We start from the raw sequence: 18431 nt of genomic DNA, 5'->3' as shown, positions 1-18431 counted from the left end.
CCCAGCGGTGTGCAGCCAGAGCCCACCCCACTCCTGCGCTCCCCCTGCAAACCCACCAAGCCAGACCGGAGGGGCTGGTCCAGCTGGATTCCCTTTGGGGGGGAGACAAAGGGAGGCAGGGACGGGCTCCTCCAAGGTGAAGGGAAAGGAGATCGGGGCCGGGCTGTTTCCGCCTGCTGCAAGCCGTCGGGGGCAACTGTGTAACAACAACTCGTTGTAGCCTTGCCGAGCTCGCCTCCCGGCGCAGGCGATCCAGGCAGGCTGGGCAGGGGCTGCGCGCCTTACCTTGATGCCACCCTGCCCGGGACCCTCCGACATGTCTCGGCAGCAGAGGAGGAGATCAGGAGACCAGGAAGTTCTGGGCTGGCTCTTTTCCTCCTTCCTTCCTCTCCTCTTCCTCCTACCCAGCAGCAGAGGTCCTTTCCCAGGCTTCAGAGAGAAGTTCCTGCCAAGGGGCCAAGCCAGGTTTGCAGCCCAGCTGCGCCCTGCATGGCTGGCTTGGGATCACGGGGGGGGGGGGGACAGACAGACCTCTCTGCCCACCTCCAGGAGCCGGGATCGGGCCCCCCCTGCGCCCTCTCCCCCTCCCCCCGCCAAGGAGGGAATTCTCCCCTTCCTGGAAGAGAGAAACTGAAAGGCAGGGGGCTGAGCAGCCCGGCGGCTCTCATTGATCGGGAGAGTTTCTGGACTGAAAAGTGACGTGAGTTCCCAGCACTGGGCTCAGCCCCTTAAAGGAGCCCGCCAGGAAATGGCACACAGGACCGGCTTGCAAGGGAAGGGGGGGGTCTCCTGGGAGGGGTGCAAAGAAAAGGGGTCCCCCGAAAGCAGGCACTACATTGTGGGGGGAACCCAAAAAGTGCATCATCATCATCAGTGGCGTAGCTTGAGGGGGGGCAAAGCACTGGGTTTTGCAGGGAGCCTCACGGCCCCTCCCCTTCGGAGCCATTCCAGGCGGGGGGGCTTGCCCCCCCGCCTGAAATGGCTCCGAAGAGGAGGGGCCGTGCAGGGTCCCTGCAAAACTCAGCGCTTTCCCCCCTCCCAGCTACGCCACTGGTCATCACCACCACCACCACCACATCATCATCATCTTCGTCATCATCGATTTCTTTTTGCAAAGCAGAGGCTGATCGCCTCTGATCGCAGCCTCTGCACATTGAGCTGAGAGTAACAGCGCCTGAATGCGACCGCAGTGCAATTGCTGCTGGAGTGAACGTACACGGGTATGGCGCTGCACGTGCGCATCGGACTGAAGACGCGCGCCTTGCGTGTTCACTCGGAAGTGGGCCCCACTGGGGATGCATCGCAGGTGTAAGTCTGCGTGTGTATAGCCGAGAGCTGCGATCGTAGGAATGCTTGCCTGGGGGGGGGCACAAACTCAGTGACACGCAGCGACACGTAACGTCTGAGTAGGCATGCATGGGGGGGATCGAGCTGGGAGGTTGCACTTTTTGACTTGGGAGCGAACCCCCCTGCATTCCATGGAACAAGTGGCGTAGCTAGAGAGGGGGTGCAAAGCACTGAGGCTGCAATCCTATCTAACACTTTCCTGGGAGTAAGTCCCATTGAACACAACAGGCTTACTACTGAGTAGACGTGTAGAGGATTGTGCCCTAAGTGTTGCAGGGAGCCGGGCCCCATGCACGCTGCGGTGAGGCTCCCTGCAAGACTTGGTGCCTTGCCCCCCTTCTAGCCACGCCACTGCAGGGAGGAAAGGGGAGGCGAAGAACACAATCGCCTTTTGTCTGGGGCTTGCCCTGCGCTGCCTCTTTAAGAGATGCTACCAGGAAATGAGAGCTTTGGTTACACAAACGGAGCGCAGGGAAAGCCGGAGGGAGGGGGAGGGGACAAAGGCAAGGGGTCAGGGAAGCAGAGGGGGCAGAGGAGGGGGCTCTCCGGCAGGATCCCGCCTCTCCTGCAGCTGGGCTCAGCTTTGCTGATGGAAAACTCGGGGTCTGAGCTGGGGCTTTTGGAAGCAGTGTGGACACCTCTCTCTTGCTTGCTTTCTCCCACGTGGCAGGGCCCAAGAGAAGGGGGTGCGGGGGCCCAGGAGCCAGAAGAGGGGCCCCAGAAATATCCTGGGATCAGCGCTTACTTTTTCTGATCTCTGCCCACGCAGGATGCTGGAGGCATCCACAAGGCACGTGTGCCGGGTTGAGGAATGCGCATGTGACCCTCCTTGACCTGCAGTGGGTGGGGAAGCAGGTGAGGCAGTGCCTCCCCGCTGGAGTCCACTGTGGGAGGTGCTCAACTACTCACAACCCATGATGGTGGTGCTTTTCAAAAGACTTCCACAGGGAGGCACTGCCTCACCTGCCTCCCCACCCGCCCACCCACAGGTCCCTGTGACACAGTGTCAAATCTGGGTGGAAACAGGCCTGCTGTACTAGCTCTTTGGCTTGCAGATTCCCTAACCATGAAAGAGTGGACAGGAGCTCAGGGACACAGCTGCGGGCTACAGCTGCTGCAGAAGGAAGTTTTTGTACACGTAGGACACCTTCCATTCTAGTGGGGGCCTAAGTATGATGTTGCTGATTTTTTGCAGTGATGTTCTGTATTTAAAAGATTGCAGAGAGACCAGGGTGACAAGACATTCTCTTTTTCCAAGACATGTCCTCTTTTTTAACCTCGTGTCCTGGGAAAGAACTTAAATGTCCTCCCTTTTCCCATGAGCGGGCCCCCACAGACAGCACATAGCCTTCTTGTAAATAATAAATTACATGTAATAATTTATATGCAATATAGTTTTAAATTTAATAATAAGAAATAGAGTGTTTAAATTAACCACATGAAAAGTATGCAAGTGTTTTTCTTGGATGTCATTTTGGGGTGCCTTATGACATCTGGTCACCCTGAGAGAGGCTTGGATGTATGTTTGGTTTTCTATATTACCATATCTAGCTGCCAGTGCTACATAGGCAGGTAGTCCTGGGCTCTACATTTGCAGCCTAGCTCTACTGGGCTTCACAAAGACTTTCTCCCTCTGCCCTGTTTTGCCTCCTCCCCATCCCATTCTACCCACCTGCATCACCATCCTTCCCTGCTCTGTTTTGCCCCTACTGTCCCCCTTTGGAAGGGGTCCAAAAGAAGTAGTGTATCCCCTGATAAAACTCTTCCTGTAGGCCCTGCCATGTGGTATATGTCTGAGATGGAAAAGTGTATTTTTAATAATAAGACCGACAGGCAGATGCATTGATTACCCTTCCCATCTTCTCTCCAGCACCCTGATTCTCTCCCTTAAATTGGGTTTCACAGCTGTCTATTAGAAAAAAATATATATATTGTGATACGTTTGCAATAGATGCTTTAAATGGCAAAGGAAATGTTCAAACCCTTTTTGGTTCCTACTTTGCTGCAACAGTTTTTCAAAGAGAACACAGAAGTGCAGCCAAGACCAATGCATCTTTACTTGGAAGTAAGTCCCATTAGGTTCACTAGGGCTTACTCCTTAGTAAAGTGAGGTTACACTTTCATGTTTAGTGGTATTTTTTATTTATTTCAATCTATCATTCAAAGCAGTGACTTTCAACCGCTGTGAAAGGTCTGCAGGCATGTTGCGGGAAGTTTGGAGCACAGCGGTTGAAAATTGCTGAAAAACTCCTCTGGGTTCTGTTTCTAGGGTACCTACCTGTTGTCATAAATTGTCTCAGCAGAATAGTCTGCGGAGGAAGTGGGACAGACAATACTACAGACAGTTGCCCTGAAAACAGAGCTGCAGATCTGGAAAGAGTCTCCTGGAAGCTAGAAGTGACTTCACAAGAGGCAAAGGCCATAAGAACATAGAGATCAATGCGCTACAAGAACATTGAAAATCCCTTGCAATGTGTTGCAAGAAAAATGTTGAAATACCTGATTCAGGGCCAAATCCTATCCTATTTTCCAGTGCTGGTGCAGCCGTTGCATCCTGCAGTACAGGAGCTGTCATGGAGGTATCCTCCAGATAAGGGAATGTTTGTTCCCTTTCCTTGGGGCTGCACTGCAGCTGCACCAGCATTGGAAAGTTGGATAGGATTGGGCCCTCAGAGGCTTGTGTCTAATTAAGGGTGCAATCCTAACCCCTTATGTCAGTGCTTTCCAGCACTGACAAGCAGTGACAGCACTGACAATGCAGCTCCGAGGTAAGGGAACAAATATTCCCTTCCTTTGAGGAGGCCTCCGTGAGTGACACCCAACCGCAGGATGCAGCACGTGTCCCATTGGTACTGCTATGCCAGTCCTGGAAAGCACTGACATAAGGGGTTAGGATTGCGCCCTAAAACATGTGAGATAAAACCTGACCTGTTCAGGACTCCATTGCCTTTATGGAGATAAATTCTCACTGTGTCTACATGCACAGAAAAATGGCGCCTGGGAACTGGCAAATGTTATCTGATTCACAGGCAGTCATGTGAAAGCCAGTCCAAAATAAAATTCAGAATAACAGGATTCTGTCTGGAAGTCAGACCTGTGGCACATCATTTCAATTTCCTGTGCAGACTGAAATAAATCTTGCGTCTGAAAAAGCAAGAAGTAAATATCTTAACAGGCTTTTTGTGATAATGAGGACTGAACTTGAATGCAGTATATATTCAGGACAGCTTACTCTAGAACACACTGATGCTTTTGGGAAATGCATGGTTGTTAATTCAGAGGTACTTCCACAAATGCTACCCTGCATCAGTGAACTGCCAGTCCTGGGTTCTGATGAGAACGCAGTTTGTCAGTCAAGAACCAATCTTGTATAGCACAGGAGTGAGCTGTCTTCCTTCTTGCAATGTCTCCCTTTTTCTTTATTTTTACTAGAATTATTATGATTAGAGGTGTTTGAAAACAGTATTGTTTACTCAGAAGTAAGCACACTATGTTCAGTAAGGCTTAGGCTATACTCCTATCTTAGGGCCCAACCCCATGCAATTTTCCAGTGCCAGTGCAGCTGTGCCAAAGGGGCATGCGCTGCATCTTGTGGTGGGGAGGCAGTCACAGGCCCTCCTCAATGTATGGGAATGTTCGTTCCCTTACCACAGAGCTGCATTGTAGCTGCACTGGAAAGTTGCACAGGATTGGGTCCTTAGTCACTGGAATTAAACACCTCTACTTATGATCCACTGTTGTATTTTACATTTACAAAGCAAGAGTACATACTCAGGATCTTGTAACATTTAGTTTGCATTTTGGTCAACTCACCAGTCAAATGTCTGTTGACCACCTATTGTTTGATCTCAGTGGAATGATTTCAAGCATTCCATGAAACCAAGCGTGGGCTTGTTGTATCGGTGATCCTTGACGGCTGAAAGTCTATACAACAACCCCATTCTTGGCTTCATGGAATCTTTGAAAACATTCCACTGAGATCAAACCTTGGGGCTGCATTGGCCCTGGGGATAGGATAGGGCCTTGAGACATTTTTCCAGTGGCGTAGCTAGAGACGGTGCAAAGCACTAAGTTTTGCAGGGAGCCTCACTGTGGCATGCGAGGGGCCACTCCCCTTCAGAGCCATTCCAGGCAGTGGGAACAAAACAGAGGCATTCACCTCCCTGCCTCTGCCTCCATTTTGCTCCCACCAGTGGGAATGGCTCCAAGGGGGAGGGAGCCCTTTTTTTTAGGCATCTGCAGCAATTCCATTTCCCTGCTTTCCATTCCCTGGCTGATGTTTGAAATGTGCCCATTTGTGATTTTCTCCATTGCTTTTCTCCATTTCTTGCCATGTTACTTCACCCCCATAACAAACTCTTCCAATTGTTTTTTATTGCCTACCAGTCTCCGTTCCTCCGACAGCACTTTGGCCGCACTTTTCCAGATTGCACATCCTCAGTACTGCTTGGATCCCCCGCACACTAAGGGCTTCCTTTTTCTAACAGGGGGGAGAGGTTTTCCCAAGGTAGCCTCTTCCTTCTCTCAGGGTCTTGGTGGCAGCAACAGAAGCTATCATTTCCCCCAGTAACTCCTAGTGTCTAAGGCAGAAGTGACATTACAAAAGGCAAAGACCATAGAGAAGACCATAGAGGTCAGTGTGCTGTGAGAACATTGCTGAATGTTGCTGCAGTGCAGTGTGAGAAGAGGATGGAGCCGTTCTGGACTCCATGGAGATGCCAGACTGGGAGAGGACAACATCACCACCAACAAAATTATAACAGAAATTATAAAGAGGAATAATACCATGTAAAGTCAAATTATACATACATACATACATATATATAGGCAACCTTCAGTCGCAAAAGACTGGTATCGCGCTCTGAATGGTGGTTCTGGAACAGCGTCTAGTGTGGCTGAAAAGGCCAATTTGGGAGTGACAATCCCTTCCACACTGAGAGCAAGTGCAGTCTGTCTCTTGTCTGTCTCCCTGGCTATGGGCCTTCCTTCTTTGCCTCCTTGCCTCGGTCTGTTGGCCAAGTGTCTCTTCAAACTGGGAAAGACCATGCTGCACAGCCTGCTTCCAAGCGGGATGCTCAGAAGCCAAGGTTTCCTACCTGTTGAGGTCCATTCCTAAGGCCTTCAGATCCCTCTTGCAGATGTCCTTGTATCGCAGCTGTAGTCTACCTGTAGGGCGCTCTCCCTGCACGAGTTCTCCATAGAGGAGATCCTTTGGGATCCAGCCATCACCCATTCTCACAACATGACCAAGCCAATGCAGGCATCTGTGTTTCAGCAGTGCAGACATGCTAGGGATTCCAGCACGTTCCAGGACTGCGTTGTTTGGAACTTTGTCCTGCCAGGTGATACAGAGGATGTGTCGGAGGCAGTGCATGTGGAAAGCATTCAGTTTCCTCTCCTTTTGTGTGCGAAGAGCCCGGGACTCACTGCAGTACAGAAGTGTACTCAATATGCAAGTTCTGTAAACCTGGATCTTGGTGTGTTCTGTGAGCTTCTTCTTGGACCAGACTCTCTTTGTGAGTCTGGAAAACGTGGTATTTGCTTTACCAACGCGTTTGTTTAGCTCGGTATCAAGAGAAAGAGGGTTGGAGATCGCTGAGCCAAGGTACACAAAGTCATGGACAATCTCCAGTTTATGCAAAGAGATTACAATGCAAGGAGGTGAATCCACATCCTGACCCATAACCTGTGTTTTCTTCAAACTGATTGTCAGTCCAAAGCCTTGGCAGGCCTTGCTAAAACAATTCATGAGCTGCTGGAGATCTTTGGTGGAGTGGGCGGTGACAGCTGCATCTTCATTGTCAAAGAGGAAGTCACGCAGACAGTTCAGCTGGACTTTGAACTTTGCTCTCATTTTGGAGAGGTTGAAGAGCTTTCCGTCTGATGTGGTCTGGAGATAGATGCCTTCCGTTGCAGTTCCAAAGGCCTGCTTCAATAGGACAGCAAAGAAAATCCCAAACAAGGTTGGTGCAAGAACACAGCCCTGCTTCACTCCACTTCGGATGTCAAAGGGGTCTGATGTAGAGCCATCAAAGACAACAGTACCCTTCATGTCCTTGTGGAAAGACCTGATGATGCTGAGGAGCCTGGGTACATACGTACATACATACACACATGCATATAAGTGTGTTTGCGTGTACATATGTGTGTGCACATTGAAGCTAATCCATTTTGAAAATATATTCCAAAATATGAGTACAAGTAAGTGAATTTCCCCCAGCTATTTTTTCCTTTTTAATTTGCTGGATTGTCTGACCAATAAAAGAGTGATGTTCTATGTTTCAGCATATAGGTAGCTACCTAAAGAAGTAGAAGCCCTCAATCAATCAATATGTTATATCCAAAATTTTTTGCCCAGAGCAGCACTGAGTCATTAACTATCTCATCCTCCATTCTCATCTCAAGGAGAAAGTTGTACATTTTTAAAATATATTTTCCCTCATCAATCAAAAATATTTTATCGAAACTTATATCTTCTTCATAGAGAGACCTATTTTGTGGTCTTCTCATATTCTTGTTCTTATTTGCAATTCATTCCACCAGTTCAGATTTATTCCTTTCTCGTCTAACTCATTTTTACGTAGGAGTTCTCCTTTAATATTTAGCAACTTGCTGTATGATCTATTTTGATCTTTTTAAATCCAATTTGGATTAGTTGCAATTTCGAGTGGTTTTATCCATCTGGGTAGTTTAGAATATTTTTTATATTTTATCTGTTCCCATATTCCAAATTTGGAATACAAATATTAAGATAACTAAAGCGGTATCTTTTAAAGAGAATTTATATAAAATGTTTTATAGATGGCATTTGTCTCCAGAGAAAATAGCAAAAATGTATTCAGGTTCATCAAAAAAGTGTTGGAAATGTAGAGATTGAGGGGACTTTTTATCATATGTGGTGGTCATGTGAAAAAGCAAAGAAATATTGGAAAATAATACATAAAATGTTACAAGAGATATTGAATTGTGTAATACTGTTCAAACCAGAAATATTCCTCCTAAACGTGACATCAGAAATTAAAGAACAACACAAGAAATACTTTATTGTATATATTAGTACAGCAGCAAGAATATTATTTGCGCAAATGTGGAAATCTATAGACACTCCAATTAGAGAAAAATTAATAGATAAGATTTATGAAATAGCAGAAATGGATGTCTTAACATAAAGAATGAAAGAAAGATATAAGTAGAATAAGAAGATATTGGAAACCTTTTAACGACTGGAAAGATTTTTAGATAAATAATATTGACTGTTTAGATAAATTGGCAAATATTATAATGATAAATGTAACATTTGCATTGATAATTTCTTTTTTTCTAGACTTTTTTTTTTTAAGAAAGCATGTTGTAATCCAAGGCCAATATCCTGATGCATAACCTGCGTAGACCTATCCCTAAGTCTAGCCCATTTCCCTACCCTGTATCTGTAATAAATAAATAAACATTAAAAAAAAAGAAGTAGAAGCCCTCCAAGTAGGGCATTGATTCATATAGAATTTCCTACCCTTTCCTTACCCTTTTTCCTCAAGATAACATCTGAAGGTCACCAGTTCAAGGCCACCGGCACCATGCGACCTTGAAGCAGCTGACAAGCTGAGCCGAGCTATTCCATCTGCTCTGAGCATGGGAGGATGGAGGCCAGAATGTGCGGCCAGATCAGAAAGAAACATCTGAATGTTGTGGTTTCTTGAAAGATAGAACCTTCTTTCAAATTGTAAAAATCCCTACAGGGATTTAAATAGCCTGCCTATGTAAACCGCCTTGAATAAAGTCCGAGGAGAAATCTGAGGACCAAGAAAGGCGGTATAGAAATACCTGTATTATTATTATTATTATTATTATTATTATTATTATTATTATTATTATTATTATTATTATTATTTCAAAACTACTAGCTGCACCATGTAGGATAAAGACACAATTTTTCTGAAAGGATAAAGACACAATTTTTCTGAAAATAAGCTTTCAGACATAAATCGTAACATTCAAGACTATACAGCAATTATTTTTAGCTTCTGGTGATCTGCAGTTTCAAAAGCATCCCTGATCTAATAGTCTTTTGATACATTAATTGAATTAATCAAGTTATCTTATTGTATCTTATCTTAAGTGTCCTCTTTGGACATGTGAAATCACTTTCTTGTAAGACTGTTGGGTAGTTTGCTAGCTGAAGGTTATTGCCCAGTGGCCTTTGATAACTGATGCTTGCTTGTTGCCTGACACTCATAAGAACAGCCCCACTGGATCAGGCCATAGGCCCATCTAGTCCAGCTTCCTGTATCTCACCAAATGCCCCAGGGAGCACACCAAATAATAAGAGACTGGCATCCTGGTGCCCTCCCTTGCATCTGGCATAGCCCACTTCTAAAATCAGGAGGTTGCACATACACATCATCTCTTGTAACATAACAAATAATGGATTTTTCCTCCAGAAATTTATTCAATCCCCTTTTAAAGGCATCTAGGCCAGTTGCCATCACCACATCCTGTGGCAAGGAGTTCCACAGACCAATCACACGCTGTGTAAAGGTGAGGCAGTTTTTATGCAACTAGTGGAAGAGACAGAAGTCTTGATTTTTTTTTTTAAACTGAAGTGGCAGAAACAAACACTGCTTTAAATAGTTGGGCTGGGTGCTTGCCTGTTCTCCCATGCTCAACAGGTATATTTCTAGATAAACAAATATTATACAACACGAGAAGATGCCAATTCTCTCACCTCATCAGGAAAGTGATTTTGTAACAGGCTGTCCTTGAAAGTAAGGGAAGCAAGACTTTTCAATCTCATTTGAAATCCTGGTTCTTGTACTATGGCAATCATTTTTGCCCAGATTTTTATGGGCAAATGTAACTGAGCTAGAACTGGTGACCTCACCTTGCAGCAGAGAGCTTATGAACTACAAAATGAGAGTCATGGCCCGCAGGTGTAGGGAGAACAATTTGGGGTGTGTTTCATCTGGAACTTTTTATAGCAATGCACCCAATAGGTCTTAATTTGCTTGTTTTCAACTCCCACTTCAAGATCTTTATCATGAACTTATCCTATTATGTACCTGCCCAGCCCTTATACTTTTCCTGCTTTTATCTTTGCCTACTGCCTTAATTAATCGCTTGGTGCCATCACCTTTTCTGCATTAGCAGAGCCTGTTAGGTTTTGCCTTCATAACCAAAGAGCAGCTGCTAATCAAAATGCAATAACTGTTCCTTTCTCCTGGAATTACTGTAAGAAATTGCCATGATTGCTCTTGGCATTGCAAAGATCCTCCAGTAGCATCTTCCGCATTGGTGGATTTTAATATCTCCTCCGTTTGGATTCCAAATGGATTCAAACCTTCCTTCCCAATATTTGTGATAGTTAGAGATGGGTGAAAATAGTTTTGTCATGGATTTCGGTGTTTTCCAAAAAGAGACATGCAGAAAGCAATGTTACAGCAGTGTGAATAAAAACACATGTTTTTATTCCAATTTTATAAATTATAAACACTTTAAACATATTCTAGGTAGGTGATATGGTGGTATAGGGTCAGCGGATACAGCCACAATCATTAACAGTATGTAGAAGTGATAGAAAACGGTTCAATTTTTTTCAAGTTTTGCCTTTTTTTTCAAAAATGAGAAGTGCAGAAAGTGGTGTTATCTGTTTTTATTTCGTTGTCACAAAAAAAACAAAACACCACACTTAGCAATAGTATATATGGTGCATTTGCACCATAGCATGAGGAAATAAGAGGCCTGGACACAAATACATTAAATTTCAATCTAAATTTTGCCATAGAGGCAAATGAGGTTTAGAAATATCATACACTAACTTCTTTCCTAATACTATTAAGATTCAGAGCCCAATCCAACTCACCGGTAGTGCTGACAACACACTTGTTATGCTGGTGCTGGCTGACGAAAAAGCACCCTAAAGCACTTTGTGGCAGTGCAGGGTGCTAGCGCACTGGTGAGAATACCAGAGCCCTCCCATGTGTGCTGGTGGAGCGATGGAGACCTGCTGGAGCAGGAAAGCCTGGTGCAGGGGGCAGAAGGAAGAGGAGAAGAGTAGAGAAAGGGTTGAACAGGGCAGGAGGGCAGAACAGGGAGGAGAGATGTGGAGGGGCAGATTAGGCCCAGGAGGGGGCAGGTGTGGTGCTGGCAGTGCACACCAAACCCCAGCCCCCTTCCTGGGCCTGATCTGCCTGCATGGACTTGCATCAGCGATATCGCTGGTGCAGGTCCACATTGACCCATTGTGGCTGCTACGACTAACTCTGGGGCAAGGGGGCACAGGTCTGGTGACCCCGGGATACCTCTGGCAGCCAAAAATCCCTGTGGGATGCGGTGTAGCCTGCGCCAGCACTGCTGCAGGGAGGTGATGGTGTGGGCAGATTGGGTCCCCCAAGGTGGGTTTGGTGTCAGAGGCAGCTGCTGAATCCTAACCCCATTCCCAGGCTCAATCTGCATTTATAGATCAATGCAGACCTACCCCAGCAATATTGCTGATGCAGGTTTGGGTTGACCCACTGGCCTGGTGGGAGCTTACCATGGAAAAATGGAACAAGTGTTCCTTTCCTCTGAGGAGGCCTCTCGAGGCCAAAACTCCCCCATGGGATTCAGCATGTGCCACACGGCTACCACTGTGCAGGGAGTTAGGCAGGTTTATGTTGTAAGTCCTATTGGAATTAATTAAATTTAGGTTGATCATTATTAACTTATCTCATTGACTTCAGACTGTCTGACTGACTGACTGACTTACTGCCTGCCTGCATTTATATCCCGCCTTCCTCCCCAAAGAGACCCAAGGCACCTTGCAGCATAAATGAAAGAACAATAATTAAAAACACAATGAAAACAAGTTAAAAACACTTCACAAACATTTAGATCAAATAGTCCTAAAAAGTTTATAAAATGTCATACAGATAAAATCAACACATTGATAGAGAACACCAGAGACTAAAAAGCTGATTTTTTTTGTCTATGTCTATGTGACTACATAGCGTTAAGTGCAAATTCTTGAAGACTCAGAACCATCCCTAGAGGGGTGCAGGTCCAGCGTAACTCAGCAATAGGGGGGCTCTCCTATAACCGCCATAGTCATGAAAGTGTGGGGCCCAGGGTTTCTGCCCCGTGGCCCTACCCAAGGGGCAGCTCTGCTTGCGGTATTCCTGCAATCTGGTTTGGGCTTGATCTAGATGCCTACTGATGTCTTTCCTGACTGTCTTTATTCCAGTCAGTGCCAACATTAAGCCAATTGGACCAATAGCGCCCAATTGCGCCTTGTGCCTCAGGGCACCCGCACTTGGGTAATCCGGTCTTGCCAAATACACCCAACAACACTTTGCAATTGGCTGTTTGAATTTTTTTCCGAACAAAAAAATGAACTCGGTATTTTTACTAAATCATTTCACAATCACTAAAACAAGTGCTTTTTGTCACTATTTGCTTTTCAAAGATAATATGCACATATTGTTTGTTTCCTTGTCGGCTTATATGAATGCAACTTTATATTAAAATGCACTTAGATTCATTTGGTCTATTAACTCCCATGCCCTTTTAAAGCTCACATGTTGATTGCCTTCCATTCTACCATAGAGATATGAAGTCTGTGATGAATTTTACTTATAACAGATTCTACAGACCTTGGCTGTGAACTTGCGGCCCCACAAAAATGTTTCCAATTGGGCTGTGTAGCTCCTAAGGCCAGCCCTGTTTCCAGTGGTAAGCTGCCCTTAATGAATTGGTCTAATATTTTTGAGAGCTCTGCAAGCTATTGATCTTTTTCACTTTACACAATAATAAATTTCAAAAGGGAATTACGCCTTGTGCGAGACAATGTCTTTCTTTTGCACTGAATGTATTGCCAGTCCAATTTGCTGGCTGATCCTCCAAGTTCTAGTATTATGGGAGACTGAAAAAAACGAATTTCCGTTCATGATTTCCACACAATCATAATGATTTTATAGAATTCCACCTTGGTTCACCCGGAGAGTCGATCATGCTCTTGCATACTTCCCCTCTGAACCACGAGCAAGAATTTGAACGGCCTGGATTCTTTCAGCCTAACATACTTTAAGATAATCTCCAATTCATATGCATTAAGGATCATTGTGTATTGTTCTTTATTCCTTTGCGACCTTATGACAGAGTTCAGGATGCCTCATACTCTGTGGCAAATGGGCATGTGCCAAGCAGAAAAAATGGGAGGGAGATCTTATTAATGATTCATCCTGGATAAAACCAAAAAGAGATCTTATCAGGTGCCCCAATTTTAAGTACTGCCAATTAAGAAAATAGCTAAATTGCTCTTGATGCAATTTGCGTAGAAGAAGCTAAAGAAACTCCAACTCAGCAAAACATATCTCTTCCATGAATGGGATTGGTTTGGCTGGGAGAACTTCATGTATTTCTAAGATACAGCAAGTCACTTACACATTGTTCAGCAATTTTCAATGTTTTTCTTCTCATGGCACATTGACCTCTATGGTCTTCTCAATGGTCTTTGCCTCTTGTGATGTTATTTCCAGCTTTCTGGAGGCTCTGCCAATGGAGGAAGAGCGACGGACAATTTGGCACTACAGAGAGCTACCCTAGAAACAGAGCTGCAGAACCTGGAAGAGCTTTTTCAGCAATTTTCAACTGCTGTGCTCCAAACTCCCATGACACACCTGCAGACTTTTGGCAGGACACGGATTGAAAATCACTGGCTTAGATGAAGGAAATCAACAATCATTAAGGTTCCTGGTGTTTTGCTTCTTAGCTACAACTGAAACAGCCACAGTGGGCATTGATGTTGTTCTTTCCCAAAAGACAGTTTTGAATCCCCACAGTTGGATTTGGAAGAGTAAAGTTGTATTATGGCAAATTAGTGAAATTGAAGGTGGTGGTGGGGAACAGGGGATTAGAGATTAAAAGAGGAGTGAACTCTTGAAGAGAAAGCATCCTTGAATGACCTCCTTTTGCATGAATGTGCATTTTGCTTAAATCACGTTGATTTTTTTTTTTGTCTCTAAAGGTGGGAGCTGATCTGCTTAAGATCCATGTGGGAGTGATCCACTCCCAAAGGAGCAGCTGTTGGTGACGAATAGGTACTGCCAGATCAATAGCATAAGCAAACACAAGAAGAGAGACAATTACTTTCTTTCATGAGAGAACCACTCCCAGAATTTGTTGAGACCAACAAGTCGGGGCCACCACAGATGGTTATTCAGGGCAGACGTCGCAGCCAGGCGGCGTGCCAGCCTCTCGGCACAGACTCACTTGGGGTCAGCCGGCAGCAGCCAACACTCGCCCAGCAAGCAGCAGTGGCTGGGACTGCGGAGGGATGCTGGCTGCTTTGTGAGTCCAAGAGGGAATTGGGACCCTCCTCCCTCTGTCGCCCCCACCGGTTTTTTGGCTGTACCTTTTGAACCTTTTGGCTGCACCAGATATTTCAATGTGGTTTGTATCATTGCATTCTGCATGAAATTACGCATTGATTGATTTATAACATGATGGGATTATTCCTCCAAACTCTGATTTTAGTGATTTTGAAAACTTGTAGAGTCTCTCTCTCTCTCTCTCTCTCTCTCTCACACACACACACACACACACACACACACACACACCAACTTACTAACACCTTATTGCAGCAGTTGTCAAACTTTTAGCACTGGGACCCACTTTTTAGAATGACAATCTGTCCAGGACCCATTGGAAGTGATGTCATGGCCAGAAGTGACATCATCAAGCAAATTAAAACAAATGATTATAAATAATTAAATTAAAACAGAAGAAATAATTAAATAAGGGGGAGCCAGTCCTGTTCCACCAAGTGAATCTACTCTGAAGTAAGTCCTATTGTGGTCAGTGGGGCTTACTCTCAGGAAAGTGTGGGTAGGATTGCAGCCTGTGAGCCCAATCCTATGTCTACTCAGAAGTAAGTCCCATAGTGGTCAATGGAGCTTATGCCGTAGTCTGCCTGCAATAACAACCCCCCCCCCAAAGAATCAGGGAGATTTCCAGCCCTCCCCAGTACCCAGTTTAAAGTTCTTCTATTTCAGGCATATCAAGATAAAGACCCTCCTGGCTCTGCGAGTGCAAAATAGAAAACTTTCCCCTTACCAGCTGAAGCCTCTTTTTTGTTCTTTTTTTGGGTGGGGGGTGGGTGGGAGAGAGGCTGCCTTCATTGGATCAGGACCCTTCTGGTGTCCTCACATTCCCCTTTGCCTGGCCTGACCACCAGCCAAGCCACGTCTGCCTACTCACGAGTAAACGCAACTGTGAGGCTGCTTTGCTTTCCATAAGGCTCCATAGACTGGGAGGGAGGCAGCTGGGAGGGAAGAACCTCCTTCTCCGTTTTTGGGGGCTTCAGTCATTGATGTAGGACCATTCTGATGTCCTTGGAGCTTCCCAGCCTGCCTTGACTAAGGCAAGACCGCCTACTCGCGAGTAAACGCGGCCACGTGACTTTGTTTCGGGCTCAGACTCGCAGCTGGGGGGGAGCTTCTCAGGTGTTTTTGGGGGGCTGCGTTCATTGGATCGGGACCATTCTGGTGTTTTTGGATTCCTCTCAGCCTGCCCTTTCCAACGGACTGTGGCAAGTACGCCTACTCGCGAGTAAATGCGTGATATGGCTCACTTTCTATAGGGCTCCATGCATTTTTTCCTTCCGGTTTTTTGGTCATAACTTTTGAAGGAAAGGAGTAATTTCAATTCCGTTTTTTGCACTGCACTCTGCTGGGAATTCCACATCCAACGGTGTATGGCATGACGTGGTAGCTCCTAATCCCATGAAGTTAGCACGTCCTCCCCAGGGTGCGTCACCCCCCAGCGCGTCACCTGGTGTGGCCTGCACCCCCCACACCCCCCTAGCGACACCAGTGTGTTCAGAGTGCATTTTCTTCACCTGTGTAGCTGCAGGGCCCTCCCATACATTTAGAATTCAAATTTTATATTATTTTATGTTTAGTAATTTTATTTGGATAATATGTACAGAATGACTTTACACTTTGTGTAATTGTTATTACTGAAAATAAAAATATACTACCTTTAAAAAGTTTTACTTGAGGAAGGGGCACCTTTTCCTAATTAGCACAGCGGGGCCATATGTACTAGCGGCAGCAGTGGCATAGCTAGAGGGGGTGCAAAGCACTGAGTTTTGCAGGGAGCCTCACTGTGGTGTGCAAGCAGTCCCTCCCTTTTGGAGCCATGCCAGGAGGCGGGTGCAAAACAGATGCATTCACTGCCTGGAATGGTTCTGAGGGGGAGGGGCCACTTGCAGACCACAGTGAGGCTCCCTGCAAAACTCAGTGCTTTGCACCCCCTCTAGCTATGCCATTGAGCGGCAGTAGTCCACAGTATCAACCTGGCCAACCAATCCCAGTTCAGCGGTGCCAAAGTCACACTTTGAAACTGTTCTGCTGGAGTAGAGCAACTTAAAGGACTGATGCAGAATATCCTGGGAGGTTGAAATGGTTGCCATGGGTTTTTCAATCCTTTTTTTTCCCCTAGGAATGTTCTTATGGCACGGAAAAGAGGTTACCATTTCTTATGCCTGGTTTGTGTTTCCTCATAGGTTTGTCTGGACTGGGATTTTCAGCTGGTGTGCCACAACATACTGGTGTGCCCTGAAAGGTCCGTGGGTGCCGTGCGGTGGGAGTTTGGTGGAGAATCGCTGGAAAAACAGGTCTGGGTTCTGGGCTCTGTTTCCAGGGCAACCAATTTCTTACTGTAGTTGCCCTAAAAACAGAGGACCCAGGTGAGTCTCTCAGAAGCAAGAAGTGACATCACAAGAGGAGATGAGCATAGAGATCAGTGTGCCACGTGAAGAAAAATGTTGAATCTTGCCGACTTAGAAAGTGGCCATGTCAGCCCATTTACAGCCCAATCCTGAGCTGCCTGGGGCGCATGGCTGTAGCATAAGAACATAAGAACAGCCCCACTGGATCAGGCCACAGGCCCATCTAGTCCAGCTTCCTGGATCTCACAGCGGCCCATCAAATGCCCCAGGGAGCACACCAGATAACAAGAGACCTGCAAGGCTTCCTGGGAATTGTAGTTAAGAACATAAGAACAGCCCCACTGGATCAGGCCACAGGCCCATCTAGTCCAGCTTCCTGTATCTCACAGCGGCCCACCAAATGCCCCAGGGAGCACACCAGATAACAAGAGACCTGCATCCTGGTGCCCTCCCTTGCATCTGTCGTTCTGACATAGTCCATTTCTAAAATCAGGAGGTTGCACATACACATCATGGCTTGTAACCCATAATGGATTTTTCCTCCAGAAACTTGTCCAATCCCCTTTTAAAGGCATCCAGGCCAGACGCCATCACCACATCCTGTGGCAAGGAGTTCCACAGACCGACCACATGCTGAGTAAAGAAATATTTTCTTTTGTCTGTTCTAACTCTCTCAACACTCAATTTTAGTGGATGTCCCCTGGTTCTGGTGTGGAACCGAGCAGCGCCGAGAAAAGCTTCCACCGCATCCTGTGCGCCTCAACCTGCTGCGAGGGAGAAGGGAACTTTTCTCCCCTTCTCCCAGGTAAGGGAAGCAGCCCTGCAATGGGGCTACACACTATTCTCACAAAGGCAAAGCCGTTCGATCCAAACTACTCACAAAGGTAAAGCTGTTAGTGTAGGGCGCCAAGCCCTACTTGAATGGACAGGATCTGGTGGAGTGGAGCTGCACTGGACCCACCTCTCTGCCTCCCCGCTCCCTTCCCCGGCACGCCTCCTGCCCGCCCTCTCTCCATCCCCCGTCTCCCTGTCATGCCTCCTCCTTGCCCTCTCTCTGCCCCCTGCCCCTGAATGCCTCTTCCCCGCCCTCACCATGCCACGGTTTGGTGGTCTTGAGACTGCCGAGCAGAGGCGGCCAGGTGCCTGCCCAGTGCTAGCCCAGCGCCAGCCAGTGCTGGGTTAGCAGGGGCGGTAGCCCAGCGGTAGGACTCACAGATGTGCCTTATGGCACGTTTGCGACAGTGCGCAGTGGTATGAAGCCGCTGCACCAAGTTCAGGATTGGGCTCTTGCGTGGCAGGAGGGAGTCGCTGGAGGATGATGGCAGATATCATGCTAGAAGATGGATTGATGAAGGAGTCCTTGAAACCAACCAGTTCCAGAGCG

The 18431-nt window shown here is 46.4% G+C and overlaps 1 protein-coding gene and 1 long non-coding RNA gene across 3 annotated transcripts in view; one reads left to right on the top strand and one right to left on the bottom strand.

The window, feature by feature from the left end:
* Positions 1-657, bottom strand: part of ETV6 (ETS variant transcription factor 6) — a 144010-nt gene extending 143353 nt beyond the window's left edge. For both annotated transcript variants that reach the window (XM_066632600.1, XM_066632601.1), the window contains exon 1: positions 286-657. In XM_066632600.1, coding sequence (XP_066488697.1) covers positions 286-318 — 33 coding nt within the window. In that variant the 5' untranslated portion in view covers positions 319-657. The remainder of the gene's footprint in view (positions 1-285) is intronic.
* Positions 658-1224: 567 nt separating this feature from the next.
* Positions 1225-14423, top strand: LOC136656141 (uncharacterized). Its single transcript, XR_010794706.1, has 3 exons — positions 1225-1308; positions 13854-14063; positions 14342-14423. It is a non-coding gene; the product is annotated as an uncharacterized lncRNA (long non-coding RNA).
* Positions 14424-18431: the final 4008 nt, after the last annotated feature.

Source organism: Tiliqua scincoides, chromosome 6 (genome assembly GCF_035046505.1).
Source record: "Tiliqua scincoides isolate rTilSci1 chromosome 6, rTilSci1.hap2, whole genome shotgun sequence".
Taxonomy (NCBI): domain Eukaryota; kingdom Metazoa; phylum Chordata; class Lepidosauria; order Squamata; family Scincidae; genus Tiliqua; species Tiliqua scincoides.
The sequence above is the reverse complement of the archived record's forward strand: the minus strand, read 5'-3'. Positions and strand labels throughout refer to the sequence as shown.